We start from the raw sequence: 21,261 nt of genomic DNA, 5'->3' as shown, positions 1-21,261 counted from the left end.
TTCCTGAGCGATGGGTAGGAGTAAAAGCCATACAGAATAATGAATACCATGAAATCAGTGAAGTGCTGCCATAAATAGGAAAGTGGTGCTAGTGGTAGGACTGTTCCTCTCCATGAAGACTCCAGCAATACAGTGCAGTAGCAAGTACCTTTTTTTTTTTTTTTTTTTTTTTACTTCTACTTCTGAAAATTTATAGTTTTCACAGCCAGCACACGGGGTCTGTGCATTGAGTGCTAAGGCTTGTTCAAGCGCAGCTTCACCCAGATGCCTTTGTGAATTGGTGGAAGCAGTGGTGCAATGGGCTTTGAGAATTCATACTTGGATCGATTCCTAAATTTAAGGAGGCAGCAGAGCAATGAATGGCTTTCATAAAAGAAAAGACAGTGTCATACCAGTGCCCTACACACAGACACAATCTCAGGCACTGTCAAACTGGCCATAGTCTACCCCAGTCTTGCAGCTAAAGCAGCACTTTAAAAAGTAAGCTTAATTAGTACCAACAACTGACTCATTACAAGTCATGAAGAATTTCAGCAAAATATGTGGTCCTGGAACACAGTTATTTTATACAAAAAGCTGAGAAGTCAGTGCTTTGTGCTCATTACATTACACATAAGCATTACTGGGTGTACTGGAGCAAAAAATCACATTCTTAATACATGCATTAGTTCATTTATCTAATGCTGCTAATGTGGGATTCAGCTTGCAGATTAAGACACCTATATTTAGGTGTCTGCAAGGAGGTACTTAAGCTAAGCTCATATTATGAAAAACAGAGACCTACGTCAGGACTCTGGAATCTAAACAGAGGTGCCCAACATCTTTTCAGATGTTGTGGGCTATGATACCTGGCCTGACGAGAATATGGCATATGTCCTCTTTCAGTCCTGTTTTATCCATGCTCACTCTGTGCAGATATCTCTGATACCATAGGAGATCCTTAACAGTATCAGACACCTATCTTCAGGCAACTCCATGAGCTCAGTGAAGCCTTCAGAGTTACGCAGGTGGTCAGTGGAGGTATCTGCTTTGGAACAAGCTGAAAAGCTCTCTGGGTTTCATCCGCTGAATTAACTGTGTCTCTTCACATAAGAATGGGAGCTTAAATACCAGATTCATAGGCAGACAAGTTAATGCAGATATATATGAATCCACAAATCCTAATCTGCAAGATGGATTCTGCCTTTACTGTATTTAGTTAAAAATGCAAGAGCCTCAGTAAAGCTACTTAAGCAACACCACTGCCCAAGCTGGCCAGTTTTATTTATGAGTGCGTGGAAGGCACAAACCACTTTTTTTCACCTCTTTGTTCCTCTCTTATTTATTACTTCATTTTGTAGCTAACCTGCAGTGGTATGTGTTGATAATGTGGCAATACCTGCATTGCCCTCTTCAGTGAAGCACAACTGATTCCTTAATGACAGCTGACAGATTGCTTTGATTTATATCTTATTCCTATGTTTACATCTATTTTTTTAATCTAAGAATATAGCTGAATGAAGGCATTCTTAGACACAGGCTACATTTATTGTTCTAAAACTAACTTACAGCATGTGTAAGGAGAGAGCTACAGCATAAACCCAGCAACTCTCAGGCTGGTGGGAAGGAAGGCAAACAAGGTTTGCAGTGCAGTTTTAAGATACAGTATTTACCTTCTCTTCAAAGTATCTCTTGAGCTTCTATGCAATGGCTGGTGGCTCAGCTTTTAAAGCAAAGCTGGGTGATGAACACACTGTGCATTTTGTAAACAGGTTAAATGTCACACCATCCCCATGGAACTTGTTACTTAGCGTGGCATTTCACTCTTCCCACCAAATGTACATTTAAGCAATGAATTCACTGATTAAGCCAAAGGAGATTTAAAATGCAATACTCCTAACTGAAGATAGTCAGGAAAGTGGAGCCACTTTGTGTTAGATACATCTGGAGAAAATGAAATTCCTGATTACATATTTTTAATTAACAATCTTTCCTTCACAGGTGAGCTTCCACACTTACTCCTGCACTTGCTTCTGATTTCAAACAATGCACATACATACTTCAAATCAATCTTCTTATTACAATCTCAGTTTTGCCATCCAGCATTTCCTTGCAAGCATTAAGCCTTCAGTTCAAGCTTGGCATGGCTAAAGTGGGCTTCTTTTTTCTCCCCATTATCTCAGCAATAGCAGACATCACATGACAGCTGCAATTCACATGCGAGCTCTGACATCCCTTTCTGCCTACATAGACCCACTGTATCAGTGTAACATTAGAAGACTACTTGGGGACAGTATATAGGAAAAGTCCATCTGTCCACACAGCAAACACATTCAACAATGCACTGGTCAGCCTACTTTGCCAGCAGTTTAACATCCTTCTTTCAGTTTTCAATAAAATAAATTTGCTGCACACCTGTCCATCCAGATAGTGGTGCGAATTCCAGCAGTTTCACATTTTGACAGCAGCACAGAGGTCTTCACATGCTTCCACTGTCTCCAGTTCCTCTGCTCCAGCACATGCAAGCTTTGTTTCAAGGCCCTCAGTGGTAACTCTCCTTTCTACTCTCCATTGCTCATCTCTGAGTAAGCCATCTTTTCTCATCCATTTGTCAGATTTTTAGATAAACATCTTCATGTTTCCTCCTATGCTCTTATGTTTCACAGATGCTCTCCATGAACATCAATGGATATTTTGCTGAAATTCTTCAAATTCTTTGATAAACACCCCGACTCTGATGTGTACTAAAAATATCATCTCCCCAAAAAACTCATGCTGAGTGCTGAAACCACTGCCCACATTACTAACTGATTTCATCATGTACTCATTTCTTCCCTTGCAAACTTTTTTTGTCTTTACTATTAGGGTGTAAAGCCTTTGAATAATGATACCTTTTGCTCTGTGGTTGAATAAGGTTTGGTATTATGAAGTTTTACTGCAGGATAGGAAACAGAGGTGCCATCATAAAACAAAGAGTGTGTAAAATAATAAATGGGCCATCATTCAGCAGGGCAAAAGCCAAGCAGTAAGCACCACGCTTTAAGTGATGGCACCAAGGGGTAGTTCTTACATGCTTTCAAAACCTCCCCTTTTAGCCAAACTTTGCTCTGCAAGGCATTCACCAATTCAAAGCAAAAATCCTTTTTTAAAAAAACAAGAATTACTACGCATTCATCTCTGCGCCGTAGTTTCTCATCTGTGAAACATCTGTCACACTGTTTTCAGAAATGTGTCCACAAGTTGCATATGCCTTTCAATGAGATCCACATTCTCAGCCTACAGATACGTTTTGAAATGCCTCATCATGGTTATTCCTTGATAAGATCTTTAAGAATTAGGAAGGCAGATGTGATAGGAATAATCGTTATTAATAAACTGAACACATGGGGAGGGGGTGGGTGTTCAGTTCCAAATCAAGCTTTGTTTAAATATTTCTTTACAATCTTTGCAATCCATATAATGTCTGTGGAAGAGAAAATGAAATTGTAAGAAATTTTTTACTGTGAGGGTTGGTGAAGCACTGGCACAGGTTGCCCAGTGAAGTCATGGATGCCCCATCCCTAGAGATGTTCAAGGCCAGGCTGGATGGGGCCTTGGGCAGCCTGATTTAGTGGGATGTCCCTGCCCATGGCAGAGGGGTTGGAACTAGATGATACTTAAAGGCCCATTCCAACTCAAACCATTCTACGATTCTATGATTATCTTTTCTGTACTGTGTAGCTTGCCATCTCCCCATGCTGGTGCTGTTGGGGCTTCAGCTGCGGGAGAGGCAGTAATCTGCCTCCAGGCCTGTAAAAGGAGCAGCAGATGCCTTTTAAAAAACACATCTCACAGGTTTTTTAGCCACAGTGAATAAAGCATTGGTGACTGGTCTATATGGTTACGCTACAAATAGAGCTACACTGGTTGTACCAATGATGGGACATTACAGAAAGTAATCTAGTGTAGACACAGTAGTTGATTAAGAGAGAATGAACAGCCCATGTCTAAGCTGTTAGAAGCAAGGCTGAATTGAGAACAACATCGTCTCTGTTCTGTGAATGAATAATCAAATTTCCTGGCAAAAGACTGGAAGCAAATTGGGCAAAAACACAGCTTATGGGGAATGCAGGTAATTCAGTTATTTTTCTTCTATGGATGGTTTCTTTTAATAGTGTGCATGCAGCTGTCCACATGTTATCTTACCCAGAACTGACTAATTTAATCAAGATAATCTTCAGAAAGATATTCTGAAATAAATGCCTGTTTAAGTGGTTATTCTTTCAGCTCTTGGCTGTTAGGGCTTCTCTACAGAGGCAGCAAGAGAAAGGTCACAGCACAAGAGAGACTGGGATATACGTGCAGATGTAAAAGTCCAGATTCCCTATTGTTTTCAGATGTCTGACATAAGAGCATGCTAAGTGAAGAAAAACTATTCTGTGCACAGAACATCTCCAGCCACAGACTGACATCCTGAGAAAGCGTTTTGACAAAACAAAGATATACTTTCGTCTCTCTAAGTTAAAGCAGGTGGAGATTTAATGGGAAAGAAATAGGGGGCTCCCCCTACCCCTTCTCCCATTAACACTGCCAAATGCGGTATATCCGTTCCGGATTTCTGGATGTTCGACAGCCTGGCTGGAACAGTACAAATGTCCTTTGCATATGTGCAGTCTGTGCAACATCTGGATGTGTCAGACTTCTTGTGCATGCACTGCAGAGTCAACTTGCAAATGTGCAGCAGATCTAGCACGCCCGTTGTGTGTCAGGCTCACTGCACGTTTGCTGTACAGCATATGTGACAACATACCCTCTGGGCTTCTCCTGTCAAAATAAGGGAGTGAACCCCCACATCACTGGGCATAGTATGCACCTCAAGCCTGCCCTTTTGGATTAGGATGATACCCATTCCTGAAAAGTAATAGCTCTCCCTTTCTAAATGATGGTATCCAAACGAGCGCAACAAAAAGACCACTGGTATAGATCAAGAGATAGATAAATACGTGTGTGTTTACAGATATACGTAGCCAACCCTTTTGGTGCCTACATTTAGCACACACATGGTTTCATATAATTCATTCTGTTAAATCTGAAACTACAATTTAAATTATATCATTCCCATTTCACAGAAATCTTGGGCAGAGCAAGTTAATCATGTCAGACTAAGAGAACCTAACTTAGAGGAGGAATACAAACACCATGGTCAGAATCCAATATGGATCTCCTCTATAGCATTATGGCAAATTGGTTTCAAAATGATCAGGGAGGGGTATCTCAAAAGGATCATCTTTTTACAGGTACATCTTGTCTTGACAGAACTGCAAATCCTGGGGGTGTGGACAAGCACATAGGCAAGACTGCAGTGTTCTCCATGTGTCCACATAGTTGGCAAGAAAAAATGTGGTGTCTTGAGAGGCTGTGAATTCTCTGCAGCCTTGCTACAAACCCAGGGAATAGGAGCAGACTGCCTGCCACCAGCCAGAGGTCACTCTCAGAAGGCAGGATGGATATCTGCAGAAGGGCATGGCTGTCCAGGCATGGCTGGGGCCATGCTTTGCCTGTCCATGCTGTAGCCACGTAGACCTTTAGGCTGTTCTCCTTCCAATCTGCTCTACCAGCCTGCTGCCTGTTCCTAAAAGTCAGTCTGTTTCTGAATGGTTGGATGTCAGTGGAGTTATTTTCCCTACTTGAAAATAGCATAGAATTAGGGGTGCTTAGATTTTTACAGCTTCCTCTGGATTCTGGTAGGCTTGGACCTATCCAGAGCCCTGTAAAAAGGCCATGACAAAAAGGGAATTAGAAACACACACCTTCCTGTGTTTCACCAGCTTATTGTATGAAACCTTCTCCAGAGTATCCACAGTATGGAAGCTAAGAGACATTAACATGTTCAGATGTTACTAAGAAGGACTTCTCCTTTCCCATCGCTTCACTCTTAGGCAGATAAAAGTCGGTAACGGCCTTCCAGATGTTGTCCTTTGGTTGTCCTGCCTTGTCACTAGCAGCTCCTAGTCTATCATATTGATGTAGGTGTCTACCAGAGGCTTCCAGATGAGGCACGGTTACAGACAGATATGCACTGGAAAAGATACATTCATTGTGCTCACCAAAACGAAAATAAAAGAGAGGCCGGTTTCCTGCTGTGCTGGCTGCTCTCTCTCTAGCGGCCGCTTCCCGGATGTCACAGACACCAATGTTGGCAGTGCGGAGCATTCTTCTGGCAGCTCCTTCACTGTGTTGCAGTCTACACCGTACCGCGGCAGCTCCATTCGCTGCTGTAACAAGTTGAAAAAAACTAATTAATTCACGTTTAGTTTTTTTACATTTGTTACAGCAACGAATGGAGCTGCTGCCCCCATGCAGTAGAGCACACACGCACACGCACGCACAGACACCACAGGACACTCATGGAGCCAACGCAGGTCAATGTTCCACTCTGCCAACATGGGCGTTAATAATGTTAGCAAAGGTGCAGTGAGAGGACTGAGTGTCCCGACAGAGGGGAACTGCCTTTGGATTTCCTTTAGTTTGTTGAATGTCATCACAGAATACAAATCCCTGCCCTTCCTCAATGCCTCCAACCCCAGTGCAAGAGCCATGTCCATTCCACACTGTTTAAAAGTATCTCTGAAACATCAATTCCCTTTTAATTGCAAGATCCAAGACAGTCAAAGCTTATAAATTCTTGCAGTTCCCCATCAAAACAAAAAAACTAAATGACTAATTGGTCATGTATGTAATTGCTCCGATATTAACAGAGGCTTACAAAAGGCAGCATCTGTTTTGTTATCCTATTTCTTCTTGGAAAGGATTCATCTCCTCCTTCCTAGTGACCAGGGACCTTAAGTCATTCAGATGAATGAAATCTTAGAGGGAGAATATCAAACTGAACTGTTTCAAGTTTTGTCCAAAAGGTAACACAACAAAACAAACAAGAAGTACGAAGACAGCAAAGACCCAAGCACAAATAGTTACCAGTTCCTGGAGGAAAATACTTTCATACAGTAGAAGCAGTGTCTTCCACTATAATAAAATAATTCATCTAGCCATCAGCTAAATGATAGAGCTTGATGTACATACAAGAAAATAGTTGACAGTATTTCAATACTATTCCTCTTCATCTTATCACAATCTTCCTTCACTCATTCATGTTCCACATTCCCAATGTAGGATTTTCTGGGAAGTGGTAGAACAGAAAATGTTCACTCCATTTTGTCCCACCTTTAAAACAGCTTATAATCAACTACTCCTTCAGACATGACCTCTTCAAATTATTGAACAGACCCCACTATAGGACTGTCTTACAGAAATACCTCTGCTTCTCCTTACAGTGGAAAACTTTAATATCACAACAGAGACCTCAGAAGATAAACCTCAGATGGTTCTCCATCTTTTTTTCATCATTACATGCATGATGAATCCACTGCAGTTTCATCCACAGATGAAGTTTGATCAGAAGACTTTCTGGAGAAAGAGCTTTTTTTTTTCTTGTGTGAAATTAAAAAAGGCACAACTAAATGTATAAACAAGTACCAACTGGATCGCTGTGTTGAAGATTACTGTGAGGCAACAGCCTCTCCATAACTCAGTAAACCTAACTAAGTCTCATGAGAACACACTATGAAGGGTACTGTATGTCTGACAGTCTGGCTAGACCAATAAATATCCAGAAATTTAATAATTGCACCTCTGGTATTGTAATTCTGTTGATTTGATTTGTTTCATTCTCTAATGGCTCCCAATGGTTAGGAAATTTCACAGACACCCTCAAGTCAGGCTGTATCACTTCAGAAAATGGAGGTGTCTGTAACACTGATCTCTTTTGTGGAGTTCCCGTCAGTGCAGCAGACCAAGTGAAATCCAAAGGCACAAAATACCACTCTGCTATGGATCTACCTATATATACACCTGAAAAAGAGAGAACAAGGCAGTGCCTCCACACACGAGCAGTCTGAATAGAAAATTATCAACACAACCATAAAGGCATGGTTTTGTGAAAAGAGGAAACTAGTTCTCAGTCCTGCAATGAAAACATGGCTTAGAGGGCAGCTAAGCCCAAGTGGAGGCTCTGTAAAGTAAGTGAGATGCCACAACTGTATGGGGCATGCTCCTCTGAGGCCAATACAAAGTAGAGGCCTACATTAACACCTACAACTACATATTCAACTTCACCATGCAGTGCCCCAGAAGAGTGAAAGAACTCTGAAGAGTTATTATATATATATATAAAAAATCATTTCAATGAAGTAATAAATTATTAAATTTGATTTGAAGGTACTTTTACACCTTCTGGACAAGTACATGCAACCCATCCCTCAATGCTGAGACCATGTATCTGTAGAGGATTGGTTGCCCACACATTATAAGACAAGCTGAACTCTGGGGATGTTGCTGCTCTCTCTAGTGTTTTCAAACAGGAGATTTGTACAGGAAATCCAGAAATGGAGGAAGGTAGAAAGCTTCAAGGTTCTCATCCGCTCTTGTGTACACCTCTGTTCAGAAAGCTTTACTTGGCTGAGGTCATAATGAGTTAGAACATCACATTTTCCTCTGTATTTTGCATTACTTTTAACAATGCTTCTCTAATGAGTGTAAGCTGATTTTGTTTTCCAGACATGATTGCCAAACCCACAGCAAGGTATGTAAAAAATGTACACACACATCAAAGCAACATATATATATATATATAAATAAATATACATAAAATGGATGGAATAAGCTTTTTCTGCATAACAATAGCTTTGTTTCTGCCACATGTACTTCTTCAGAGATGCAGATTTTTACTGTGGCAACTAACAGTACACTTGACATCTTCATATATCGCAAGCACGGATACACGTACCAGGAGGCTGTGGCAGGTAGGCCCCAATTAATTTTGATCGCTTCTTTTCATATCCTTTCTGTGTGATGTCACCTGCCAAGAAAAGAAAAGGAAAATCAATAAGATGTGGATAAAGACAGTGTCTAACAGCTTAATGGCAGCACCATCAGCTTAGCCACCACCGCACTGTTTGTCTGTCTTGACAATTATAGTGAACAAATGAAAAGCACCTTATGATCATTCCACCCAGAAAACACTCATTTACGCCAGAGCCATTTTGACAAGTAAATACCCAGCCTCGATTTATTCCAGCACCAGAGTCCAGTGGCACTGAATTTTAAACCCATTTTGAGATGCTCTCACACATGCTTGCAAAAGCTACAATGGCCTTCATTAGGTTAATAAACAATGGATTATACAGAGTGTGTGGGCCTGTGGTGGCTGGCAAAACACATCGCTGATTAGCATTTTTTATCATTAATGGGATTTTTCTAATCAAGCATGCAAGGCACAAAGGACTTGAAACTGCTGCTTTATCATTTCTGCAATATAAATGTTTTAGCTGATTTCTAAACAGTGCTGAGAGGAACAAAACCAAATCAAAATATATCTACCACAGATTCACCAGAAAATTGTAGGATAAAGATTCTTCACCTGAGAGGAACAAAACCAAATCAAAATATATCTACCACAGATTCACCAGAAAATTGCAGGATAAAGATTCTTCACCTGACTTCCCAATTAAATCTCAAAAAAAAATAAAGAAAAACATTTTCATTTCTTAAATTCAATTACTATGACCATTCACTGTGTCTGCAGTTTCCTCAGGTAACTGTTTTTTAATGTAAGGACAAAAAAAATATTTTTATTTAAAAGTTTTTCTAAAAGAAAGTGATTGATAACTAGATAAGTTGAAAAAAACCATACTTTTAGTCTCATTAAGAGTTCAGGAGAAGTTTGGCACTGAAGTTGCAATACAGTCCTGGCTCTGGAGGTCTAAGATCTACCTCTAACAGTAAAAATACTTGTTCAAATATAATTCAAATACCCAGATTATTTTTTCCAAATGTGTCAACACATGTGCCCACACATATACGTATGTATTAAATTCAGTACAAGCTACTTCAGATGCTAAAAAGAGTGATAGGTCTTACAATTATAAGATTTTTGCAATAACACCAATATTCCCTACCCTTTCAATAAGCGTATCTACTACTGTGACACTCATCATGCAGTTGAAGTTCACTTGCAACACTGGACTTGGAAAAGATTGAGGGCTTAGGAGGGCAGAAGTCACAAAGAAGTGGAGCTTTGGCAGTGATCTTCAGCTAGACAGAGCAACGCGCATCTGTTCATATTCTTCCATCCCTATATTCAACCTTCACCTAAGGAGACCGTTTGCCAAGAGGACTGCACATGCATTTCAATCCCAGCCACTCCTGTAAGTGGATGCTAAATTAGCACCAAAGTATAGAGAGAGCTTCCTGTGGGTTGGTCTCAAATCAATATTACACGAAAACACCTTCAAATGTTGTTCCTTGATGAAAGACCTCTTCTTGGGGATGGTTCCAATAAGGAATAAGGAGGCAAAATTCTCCAAGCCTCTCTGCTGGTGTCCTGAGCCAACCTCTCACCCCTGGTTAAATGATGGTGCTTAAAATAACACCTATCCTCTTTGCAACCATATCTCAAATTGCTTTACAAAAGAAGTCAGCTCAAACATTTGAGGTTTTAAATGAGGAAAGTGAGAGTGAGGCACCTCGAATTATATCTGTCCCATATTTACCAAGTGAAGAAGTGGCAGACTTGGAAAGAGGGACCTAAGCTCTAAAGTTCAAACCCACTGACTCTTCAAGCACATTTCTTCCCATTTTGAAGACTTCTAGCATGTGTTCAAACCAGTGAAAGGAGCCACTGTAATCTTCAGCTTCTCACAAACCAGACACTAACTATAGACACCACTTCATTAAAATGTTCTAATGAAAAAAAGGTGTTTATTTCTGCTTGAAAATCATAAAATGTGAACGAATTTTTATTTTAAAGATTTGCTAAACTAATTATCTTTGATTTCCTATGTTCATTAATGTCAAATTCTTATTTATTCCAGACACATCTTAATTTGAATAAAAGGTTGATTTTATTAATTTACTATTACTCTTAAAGGAGAACAGAGAGATCCCACATCTTCATAGTCATATGCACAAGTTCACAACGCCATTTTAAATAGGAAACTATTAACAGCAGGTACTTAACTACTGATTACTCTTACACACACAGAGTACTATCTGCACATGCAAACTGATACCTCAAGCTAAACATTCTAGGCACTGCTTGTGCAACCTACACCTATTGGAGAAGTGGGCCTCTGAGAACCTCACAAGATTCAACAAGGCCAAGTGTAAGGTCCTGCACTTGGGTCAGGGCAATCCCCATTTTCAGTACACAATGGGGGATGATGTGCTTGAGAGCAGCCCTGCAGAGAAGGACTTGGGGGTGCTGGTTGGTGAGAAGCTCGACATGAGCTGGCAATGTGTTCTCGCAGCCCAGAAGGCCAACCGTATCCTGGGCTGCATCAAAAGAAGCGTAGCCAGCAGGGCGAGGGGGGGGATTCTGACCCTCTATTCCTCTCTTGTGAGACCTCATCTGGAATATTGTGTCCAGTTCTGGAATCCTCAGCATAAGAAGGATGTGGAACTGTTGGAACGGGTCCAGAGGAGGGCTACAAAGATGATCAGAGGGCTGGAGCACCTTCCCTATGAGGACAGGCTGAGAGAGTTGGGCTTGTTCAGCCTGGAGAAGGCTCAGAGGAGATCTTATAGCGACCTTCCAGTACCTGAAAGGGGCTACAGGAAAGCTGGAGAGGGACTATTCATAAAGGCTTGTGGGGACAGGACCAGGGGTAACAGGTACAAAATGCAGAGGGGCAGATTTAGACTAGACATTAGGAAGAATTTCTTCACTATGAGGGTGGTGAGACACTGGCACAGGTTACCCAAGGAAATTGTTGATGCCCCATCCCTGGAGGTGTTCAAGGCCAGGTTGGATGGGGCCTTGGGCAGCCTGATCTAGTGGGATGTCCCTGCCCATGGCAGGGGGGTTGGAACTGGATGATCTTTAAGGTCCCTTCCAACCCAAACTATTCTATGACTCTACAAATCTATGATTCCTGCAATATATGTTCCTTACGCTAGTTTCTAAACCTATACTGTCTTTAATGGATGAAAATGCACAGAACAAGCGATTTTGTTGACACCAACATGGGAAAGACAAATATCAAGTGTTATCTCCTGTCAATAACAAGTTTTCATTCAAATTTGTATTCAGATTCACTCTTTTGAAGCACACCGCATAAAGGAATTATGCTGAGAAGAAACGATGGTGACCCCTTTGCCAGATCACTGTCTCCATCAAAAAAATCACCAAGAAAATAATTTTTTGAGACAATTTAATACGAAAATATTTCAGCTTCCAAGAGCTAATAGCAAATTCATTTATAATTATCACTAATCTTTCTATAATCAAACATTGCCCTGGTAAACAAATCTAAAAACATGAAGAAGAAAAATATAAAATCACGAAAATTTTCATTGTAGCATCACTACTACCATTCTGAGATGGAAGGATCAGTTGTACCATGTAGTCTGGGGAAGTATCATGCTTTATTTATCAGGTTTAACAGCATTTGTATTAACTTGTATTTTTTCAGGTAGACTGACTTCAGAATATAAGTAATAACTGATTAACCATTAAAATATTGTTATAATTTATACAAAACTATTGCATTTCAACGCTCTGTTGAACTCCTAATATATACTAGACACAGGTCACCAAAAGTTACATGAGCTTAAATGCTGCTCCTACCACAAATTACCATTCACTCAGTTTTTAAACACACCATTTGGTCTATGTCCTTTTTCCTTTGCAAATTAATGCAATAATTTAACAGGTACCATACAAAGAACAAAACCCTTTTCAGTAAGACCCACCTAGATCATACTTTTCCACAGTGCCCTACTGAATTTAGCCTCACCTTTTGGAGAACATCAACAGGATTACATGAACTATACTTCCTTGCCTTAAGAATACAGGATTTACGCTACCGTTTTGGTTTTAATTAACTCTTCTCTTGAAAAGCCAGAAGACTCTCAGGACTTTGTTGCCTGCATTCACAATCTGCCTCCGAAGACAGAAGGGGAAAAAGGTCTCACCCACAATGTCTTTTATGCAGATGCATATATTGGGTTTTTATTTACTACACGAGCATACCTTCAAAGCCCCTGCAAATTTAGACCTCTTCACTGCAACACTCTCTAGATGGTCTTCCAATGACACCTTTGCCTCCTTCTGCGTGGCATTTCTGAGCCACACTGCAGTGCTGCACAGAGCAGCTCTGGGAGGCAAGCTGGTACAAGCACAGGACAAGACTAGCAGCGGATTATAGGAAAAAGGCCAGGCCATGGATGAAGGGATGATGAAAAGACTCCAGCACAATGGGCATGTAGGAGCAGAAAGAGTACATGGCTGCAGGGAGCTTTGGGGACAGGTGGGACAAGACACCATCACGTAACGTCAGGCAGCTGAATGCTGGCACCTCTGTCAAGAAGCTCCCTGCAGACCTCTGCTCTGCCTGCCTGACTCCCTCCTTGGCTCTTGCTCCATCTCCTGGCCTTGGCTCTGCTCCCAAGTGTTCTGCCCTGCACTGCTGCTTCCCAGCTTCATCCCACAGCTGGTCCCCAGGACCACCTCCTCCTCCCCCTTATTCCCTTCCTCCCAGGCTGCATTCACTTCATTGCAGTCAATGTTTTCAGCTTCCTACTCATACCACCTTTCCCTCATGTCTTTTTCCTCTGGACATGTTGCTCTTTTTCTCCTCACCTCCACAGTGAATCTGACAGGTTTCCACTACTGAAGGGCCACAGATGTACACCGTGAAGGGTACAGCATCCAGGGGTCAGTGGGGAGAGCAAAGCCAACAGTAATCAACAGTGAAAAGCTAGTAAATTTTACCCTGATCTTTTCACCATCCACATTTAAAATTGACCGTCAAGGACTGCTGAACAACAGGCATGCAGGACACTGATACTCTTTCCACAAAAAAAAGTTCACTTATTTCTAATTTTCCAGGGTCCTTTGGGGCAGAAGAAGGAAAATGTCACTTGTGCAATAAAAGCGACAGCACAAATGGAAGACCATCCAGCCCTCCAAGGAAGAAGTTTGCCCGTTTGAGTAAGTATAGGACCAAGGCTCGGGCGCTGCATAATCCTGTTCCCATCTCTTTATTTGTGCTCTGTCCCTCTGTTTCTGCAGCTTCCAGAGTTGCAGATGGCAATGCTCTACTACATTGGCGCTCACAATCAACAAGTATGTTGTAGCTATATTTAGCAAAGCTGCGCTGTAGTGTAAGTCCATTCGACTATGCTCACCACAACTGCTTCTGTTTGCTTTATACCCTCCATTTTCTTTGAAAATTTATTGTATTTTTTCTCTTTCCTTCAACAGTGTTGGGGTTTTGCCTCCTTACAAAGACAATGGGGCAAAGCCTGGGGAGGCAGGTCAGAGCAACATAACGACAGCTCATCACAAAGGAGGAAGGAACTCCAGGTAACAGAGAGTCCCTTGGGATTCTCCACACCGCACAAGGCATTTTGAGGACTAAGACATGCTCACAAATGCTGACATCATTCCCATTATCCTATCCCTGTCCCTCCGTAAGTCAGCTGCATCCATTTATATGTCACACCCTAGATGGGTCATGGAATTACACCTTAAAATGAAAAGAATAAAAAGGCATATTTTAGTTATTGACCGCTTAGTATTTTGTTGAGGGGAAGGTTATTAATTGTGAAAATACTTCCATTTGAAAAATACTTGTATATTACCACCTGTCTTTAAATAACTTACACTTTAAAAGCTGAGAGTGGTTAGAAATGCTAGCACCATAGACAAATAAGGTGCTGTGCTACTTCATGAAAGTAAATCACTTAAAGTCAATATAGTATAAAACTTCCCCTTCCAATTGAAATATATATTAGCTGATCTACTACCACTTCCAGAACATAAACATACCCAGTCCTGATGGACTGCTACCATGACATCTGAAGTAAACTTACCCAAGCAAAAGATAATTACATTCTACAGGAAAAAAAAAAACCTAAACCAAACCTAACCCAAGATAACTTTCACTAGTTCTTTCCTTTTTTCTGGAAGATGCCAATACTTCTTACTGATCCCAGCCTTTTAGGACGCAGAACAGGTGCAAAGCTAATGATAAAACCAGGGACTACAATCACCTTGTTTAGTGCAGTGAAAACTCAATTTCATGTTCAGTGATCTCGCGGCCTGAGTGATACTACTGCGTTTCACTACACATGGATGTTTTGAAATGAAATTTCAGACTGGGACTTTGAATTAGTTTAAGGCACTTACAGAAAAATCCACCACGCTAAATAATGTAATCAGTAACTCTTCTCAAACACAGGCTAACGGAGAGCTTGTCAGTGACACCTTTCCTTTGCCCATAATTTTCTGCCTTCTAAAGATTCAATTTTCTGTATGATTTGTTTATTGCTGATGACTCAAATTCAGTATCAGCATCTTGGCAAGAGGGATTTGAATGAAACAAAGCTCCACATGAGGAGAACTGTGACTCATTTACTTCTCCCACTCATGATGCAGACAGTCTCCCTGTCTGGTCGCCCAAAAATATGCCGAGAGACAAAGGATTGCATTTTGCATGGTGCAAGTACAGAGATGTCAAAACTGCACAAATAGATCTCATGTAACACGTACACGAACACAAAAATATATATCGGGAGCCATTTTCTTTTCCAATGTCTTTTTAAAATGACGTTTAACCTCAGTAGCAGCTTAGAAAATTCCTCAGAACTCAGACAAAGAAACAAACTGTGGCACTGGGCATAAAAATTAATGGGATCCCACATTTTTACTGCAAACAATATCAGAAATTACTGTACTGCTCAAGTGCCTTCCAGGAGAGTTAGCTGTAGCTTAAAGGTTTCCATGATAATTTTACCCACATATAGCTGAATTCTTCTTTTTCCCCAAGGATACATTTTGTTCCTGTATGTTGCAAGCAAAGCAGAAAATGGCTGAATTTCAATGACAAATAAGGAAGAGTGCTCCATGTGTACTTTACAGCTTATAATGTTTTCTAAAGTGGCTTCTAATTCAGGAAAAAATATTTAAACACATTATGCTATTAACCGATAAGATAAACTCTATTAGCACTGCTAAAATAACAGATACAAGGTCTTTTGAATTCTAAAAGTATTCCTGTTCAAAATAAATACTTTCTTCCCATTCTTTCGATAGATAGATCTTTGCTGTACAATCTGCTAAGTTCTTAATTTTAATTCCAATTCTACAGTTCGAAACCAAGTAAGTGAATAGTAAATAATTTTACATAGAAGACATCTTTTAGTATCTCTACCTTGAAACCCTTAATGAGTTTCCCCACTCATGAGTTTCTGGTCCCAAAGTCTTCAGCACATTTTTCCAGTACTTCTGGGCTTCAAAAGGAAGAAGAAAGCAAAAAATCTCCTGAAGAAAGAACCCTGAAACACCTAATTGAAGCCAACAAAAACAATCCCGGGGATTTTCTGACTCAGACTTTCTACCGTTCCGCTGGGCTGAGCACCAGCAGCGGCTGCCAGCGGCATGGGGCCAGCAGCCAGGCGCGCTGGTGGAGACCCTGCGCCTTTGAAGCTGGAGAACTGTGTGGTCCTCGGGCATCCCCGAGCTCCTCCAGAATAGAGGATTTGTGTGGTACTACTTTTATGGCTTGGATTATTGTAAAGTAAACAGTCTAGTTGAACAGTGAAGGTTTCCATTCTCAGTGTCAAGCGTTTATTTCATTATTTAAACCTTTAACGAACGCTTTATATAATGAAAGCAATCCTCGCCATTTTTGGAATTTTATGGCTGTTGGGACCCTTCATAACATTGTTTTCCTTCCTTTATTGCTTTATAAGGCTCATAGGGCACCCTTGAAGTGTATATCCTTTTCGCAGCTGCTGGAAGCTCATCTTTCATCTCTCCACTTGCTTTCCTCTTGCCTATGAAGCATTTGCCTGTTCTAGTTATTCTCTCTGTCTCTAACAGAAATTATAGAGAGTCAGATCTTGCTCAAGATAAAAATAAAACACAATTCTGAAAAGTATGCCTAAGGAAACATTCCTGATAAATGTTATTTAATAGACAGGCTTTATATTTCAAGTTAGAAACGTTCCCTGAAGAAAGATAATTACAGCAGTAATTCCACTTATCATTATTTGGAATTCACAGTTCAGAGCAAATAAGACATTTCCATAAATGCTGTACTGTGCTCGGTACTGAACAAATGTGTGTCCCGATTTTTTTCCCAGCCCTAGCCCTGAAAATGTCTTGAAAAAAAAAAAAACACAAGAGGAGAAGGAATCCTGAAGAAGTAACATATAATAGATGTACGAAACAAAATAAAAAATACATTATATGAACCAGGCTGTAAGCATTCCTTTGGGCAGAAAAATATAGCTACGCTTTCCAAAAGGAAAAACCTACATTATCAGAGTAAAATGATAAATTGATTAATAGGGATTTTTTTTTTTGCTTCTCTAGGAAGCAGCCTATGAAAATAACTCTCCTGCTTTTGACCTTGTATTTTTAAGTATTTATTTTTTCACTACTTGGGCCATTACTAAGTTTAACCAAAAAAGTACAAATGGATTATATCTCCTTGGAAGAGAATGCAAGTCTTCTAAAAAGCAACAGATTCTAAGTCTGCCATCTATAATTTTGCTTCCAGTATTTTGATGCACCACAGTATGACTGCAGAGCTCTTCACAAATTTTAATTCAGAACAGAAATCTGGAACTTCTATTTTCCTATGCTGAGAAAAAAAAAAAAAAAAGAGCAGCTTTTACCTGATATATTGCAACTTTCTCTCTTTTGATTTGGGTTAACCATAAAGCTTTTGTGTTTGAGATCAGTTTCGCTAGCCAATAATAGAAGAGTTTCAGCATTATCTAAAATAATTTTATTTTAGTGTAATGTGGGTTAAAGACATTATGTTGATTTAAAAAATAGGTATTTAGAGCAGTTGTACTACAGTATTAGAATGCCAAAATGTCCAAATCTCTTCCCACGATTTTTGTAAAAATAGAACCTCTTCTGGGCAAAAAAAACCCCTTCATGCAAATGCAAATTTTCACATACTTTGACAGCTGGATGCAGAAAAGCCCAGATTTCTTAACACCCACCGGGGAAACTGAAGCAGGAACACTTTTTTTCAAACAATTATAAGCCCGCTTGCTAATGGTTGTGGAAGAGTATTGAGGAGTTGTAAGTAGTTGTGAACAGGGACTTGAATTACCGTAATGGCTGCACTGAGTGACCATAATGTCTTTAAAAATGTATGGCTTAGGAGATCAAGGAGCTCAGTAATCTGGTCTACCATTTTAGTACACCATGTTTTGTTACACAACACATATAATTTTGAAGAATAAAAAATAAAATAATCATTTATGAAGGGAACATAGTGTCTTCCATGACAATAGTCACATTTTTGTGCTGAAATGCTAGCGCTTAATTTACTAAGTTAGTTAATAAGTTGCTTCCTACTGCTTTCAATTCAACCCTCTCAATCACAAACTTCATCATCAGTGTTCCAGAATCATAAATACCTATTGCCCATAAATGCCTGATATATCCATCATCTTCTTTCGTATTTCCAACAGTTTAAACACAATCCTATCATAAGCGCAGAGTGCCCGAGAATAAGCCCGAGAATAGGCATGTGAACCATGCTATGTGATGCTCCAGAAAGCCTGAATACATCTACAAGATGTATTAAGCAGCTCTCCCAACAACCTAGTCCACAGCCTTGCTGCCTCCATTCTAGTCACCAGTAACTATGGTTCTTTTTTCAAGCTTCCAAACAAGAGTAAAATAATTCAGTTTCTTAAAAAAAAAATCTGAAGTATACAAACATATTCATTTAAAAAGCATACAAAAATGAATGACCTCCTCAAACACCCAGACCAGTGTCCTGATATGCAAGAACAGCAGATCAATGTGAAGACTCTTCCTTTGAGTGACGAGCACTCTATAACATGAAGCATTTGTTTACATCTTTGCCTGTATCAGCAGATTTTTAACTATTCTGTGCAAAATAAAACTACTTAGAGTTCCCTTCTTAGAATATCCTTTGAAAGGTGGTTATCTACGTATTTACTTAAGAGGTGAGAAGTAGCTTCAAGTCTCTGGAGGAGGAAGAGTTTAGTATTATGTGCTCTAAAACATGCATTAAATGAAAGCTTTATCTCCAGTTGTATTTTGGAAGACATGCTACAGATGGCCCAAAGCACAGAATACATCACCTAAATTTCCCCAAATCATACCTCCTTCTAAAGTATTTCTGCTTGGTTTTCAATTCTGTTCTGGCTAGCATATCTGTGATGGACCCTAATGTTATTTTACGTGGGCACATGGTTTCACTGAGCAGAAAAGCACTTACAACTTAGATACAGAGAGAGTTAACATTCAGCTGCATGTTATGGATCTAATCAAGATTTCCTCTAAATATCGCACAGTCCAATCGCCATGTCCCATCACCTGTCACTTGGGAGAAGAGACCAACCCCCACCTCTCTACAACCTCCTTTCAGGTAGCTGTAGACAGTGATAAGGTCCTCCCTCAGCCTCCTTTTCTCTAGATCAAACAACCCCAGTTCCCTTAGTTGCTTCTTGTTTTTCTCCTATTGTTATCAGTATATGAGTGACCATCCACACTGTTTCTAAAAGAGATAAAGGCTTCCCAAACTGCACAATTCCTAGACATATATATTTTCCTACTAACCTGAGATAACTAAACAGTCATCGCAATTAATTTCATAAGAAAGAAAACAGAGTTCTGCTTTCTAACCAAATCTGGGCCTCAAAACTAAGGAAAATGTGTGGAGAACAAATTGATCTATCTCCAACTATAAATATTAAAATATGCCTGTCCTGGTAATGCAGAGTAAATGAAATCTGTCTCTGGTCTCAAGAAATCAAAATAATTAATCCTTATTTTACAACCTGCAAATGCAATTTAGGTTGATATTTTAAAATACATTTTGTTGACAGCTTATCTGATCCAACAGCCAGATACAATAAAATGAACAGCTATTTAAAGGCATCCACAATACGTGAACTGCAATACGCGTCAATAAGGTACCCAGAACACTTAATCTTTTCTATGTAAAAAACTGCATTTGAAAACTGTCGCTAGCCTAATTTCTGCATGAACAAAGTACTGAAATTCCACTCTTAAAAGAAATAACCTGAAAGGTATGCATGTCATTTTCCCACTTTGTTCCAGAAGGACCTCAAACAGCAAGATGAATTAACATCATCTGGTTACTCAACTCAATTCCAAGCAAGTTACTCAAAGAACAGAGAAGCCCAAAAGCAGCTCGCTGTTCTACTGGTATGTGGGCAACGTGTCTATGAAGCACTGAAAATATGCATCCTTTGACTCAAGGACTTCTATTACCCAAAGGCTGACTCAGATCCTACTCTCTTAAGCCTGCAAAACAACTCTAAAGGAAAAAAATTGCATACCTTCAATTACCTCAAGACACAATCAATATCCCTTCTCTCCATACCTTTCACAAAATTTGACAATTCCATTTTTTCCCTGCTGTAGCACCTCCAAAGGCTCCTAAAGGTCTGTGACATTATTATAGACCTAATGTGACAGCTTATATTGATGTTAGCACGCAGCAGCTGTTCTCATAGGAGGCATTACCCTCCAGTGCCTGTGAAATACTGCACTTGAAAATCCGCAAGTTTCTGCTAGGTTTGAGGCACATACTTCTACACAGTTGGAAAACTAGATCTCCATATTCTCAGCCTTCTTATTTTTCTCCATTTCCAGCTTTCAGCTACTCTTGATCAAGACACAGACACTTGCTGTGGTAAGCCAGATGTGCGAACATTTTCTTTTCTTCCAATAACATATATTAGAAAAGTCATCAGTCCATTTGTTTTTACAGTGACAATACGGCTATACTTTAGAAGTGCCAATAAAGACTACTTAACATGCAGAAAAGCAACAAGAGACTTCATTTAACACTCTGTTATTAAGTCCTAGCTGGGAAATAGGATGAGCAGAGCCTGGGAAGGTAGCCATCTTTTAAGAAATTAAGAACGTAAGAATTAAGGCAAGATTTACAACGTCTTGTAAATATACAGACACTGACTTTTCAGCATAATTCGGATAGCACACACACATCAGTTGTTTGGGACAGCAATGCATGTGACCAACATACACATATCAGCTATCAGCCTTTGAACTTATACACTTAAGTCCAAGATTCTTAGTCCTGCAGTTGTGTCTTCAAGCATCTGTTTGGCCCCCAAGCACTGCTGATCTGAGTGCCTAGCATGTGTGGACAACTTAAACCTCACAAAGTCATAGATGAATTATCAGCTGAAGTTATA

At 40.0% G+C, this 21,261-nt stretch overlaps 1 protein-coding gene across 5 annotated transcripts in view; it reads right to left on the bottom strand.

Moving 5' to 3' along the window:
* Nucleotides 1-21,261, bottom strand: part of DIP2C (disco interacting protein 2 homolog C) — a 326,524-nt gene that overhangs the window by 142,133 nt on the left and 163,130 nt on the right. For 3 of the 5 annotated variants that reach the window (XM_054058185.1, XM_054058183.1, XM_054058184.1), the window contains exons 2-3: nt 8,801-8,872; nt 6,066-6,233 (exon numbers count right to left, since the gene is read on the bottom strand). In XM_054058185.1, coding sequence (XP_053914160.1) covers nt 6,066-6,233; nt 8,801-8,872 — 240 coding nt within the window. The remainder of the gene's footprint in view (nt 1-6,065; nt 6,234-8,800; nt 8,873-21,261) is intronic. The other 2 variants (XM_054058186.1, XM_054058187.1) reach the window with 1 other exon arrangement.

The sequence above is a fragment of the Cuculus canorus genome, chromosome 2 (genome assembly GCF_017976375.1).
Source record: "Cuculus canorus isolate bCucCan1 chromosome 2, bCucCan1.pri, whole genome shotgun sequence".
Taxonomy (NCBI): domain Eukaryota; kingdom Metazoa; phylum Chordata; class Aves; order Cuculiformes; family Cuculidae; genus Cuculus; species Cuculus canorus.
Note: the sequence above shows the minus strand (reverse complement) of the source record. Positions and strands in the feature narration are given on the sequence as shown.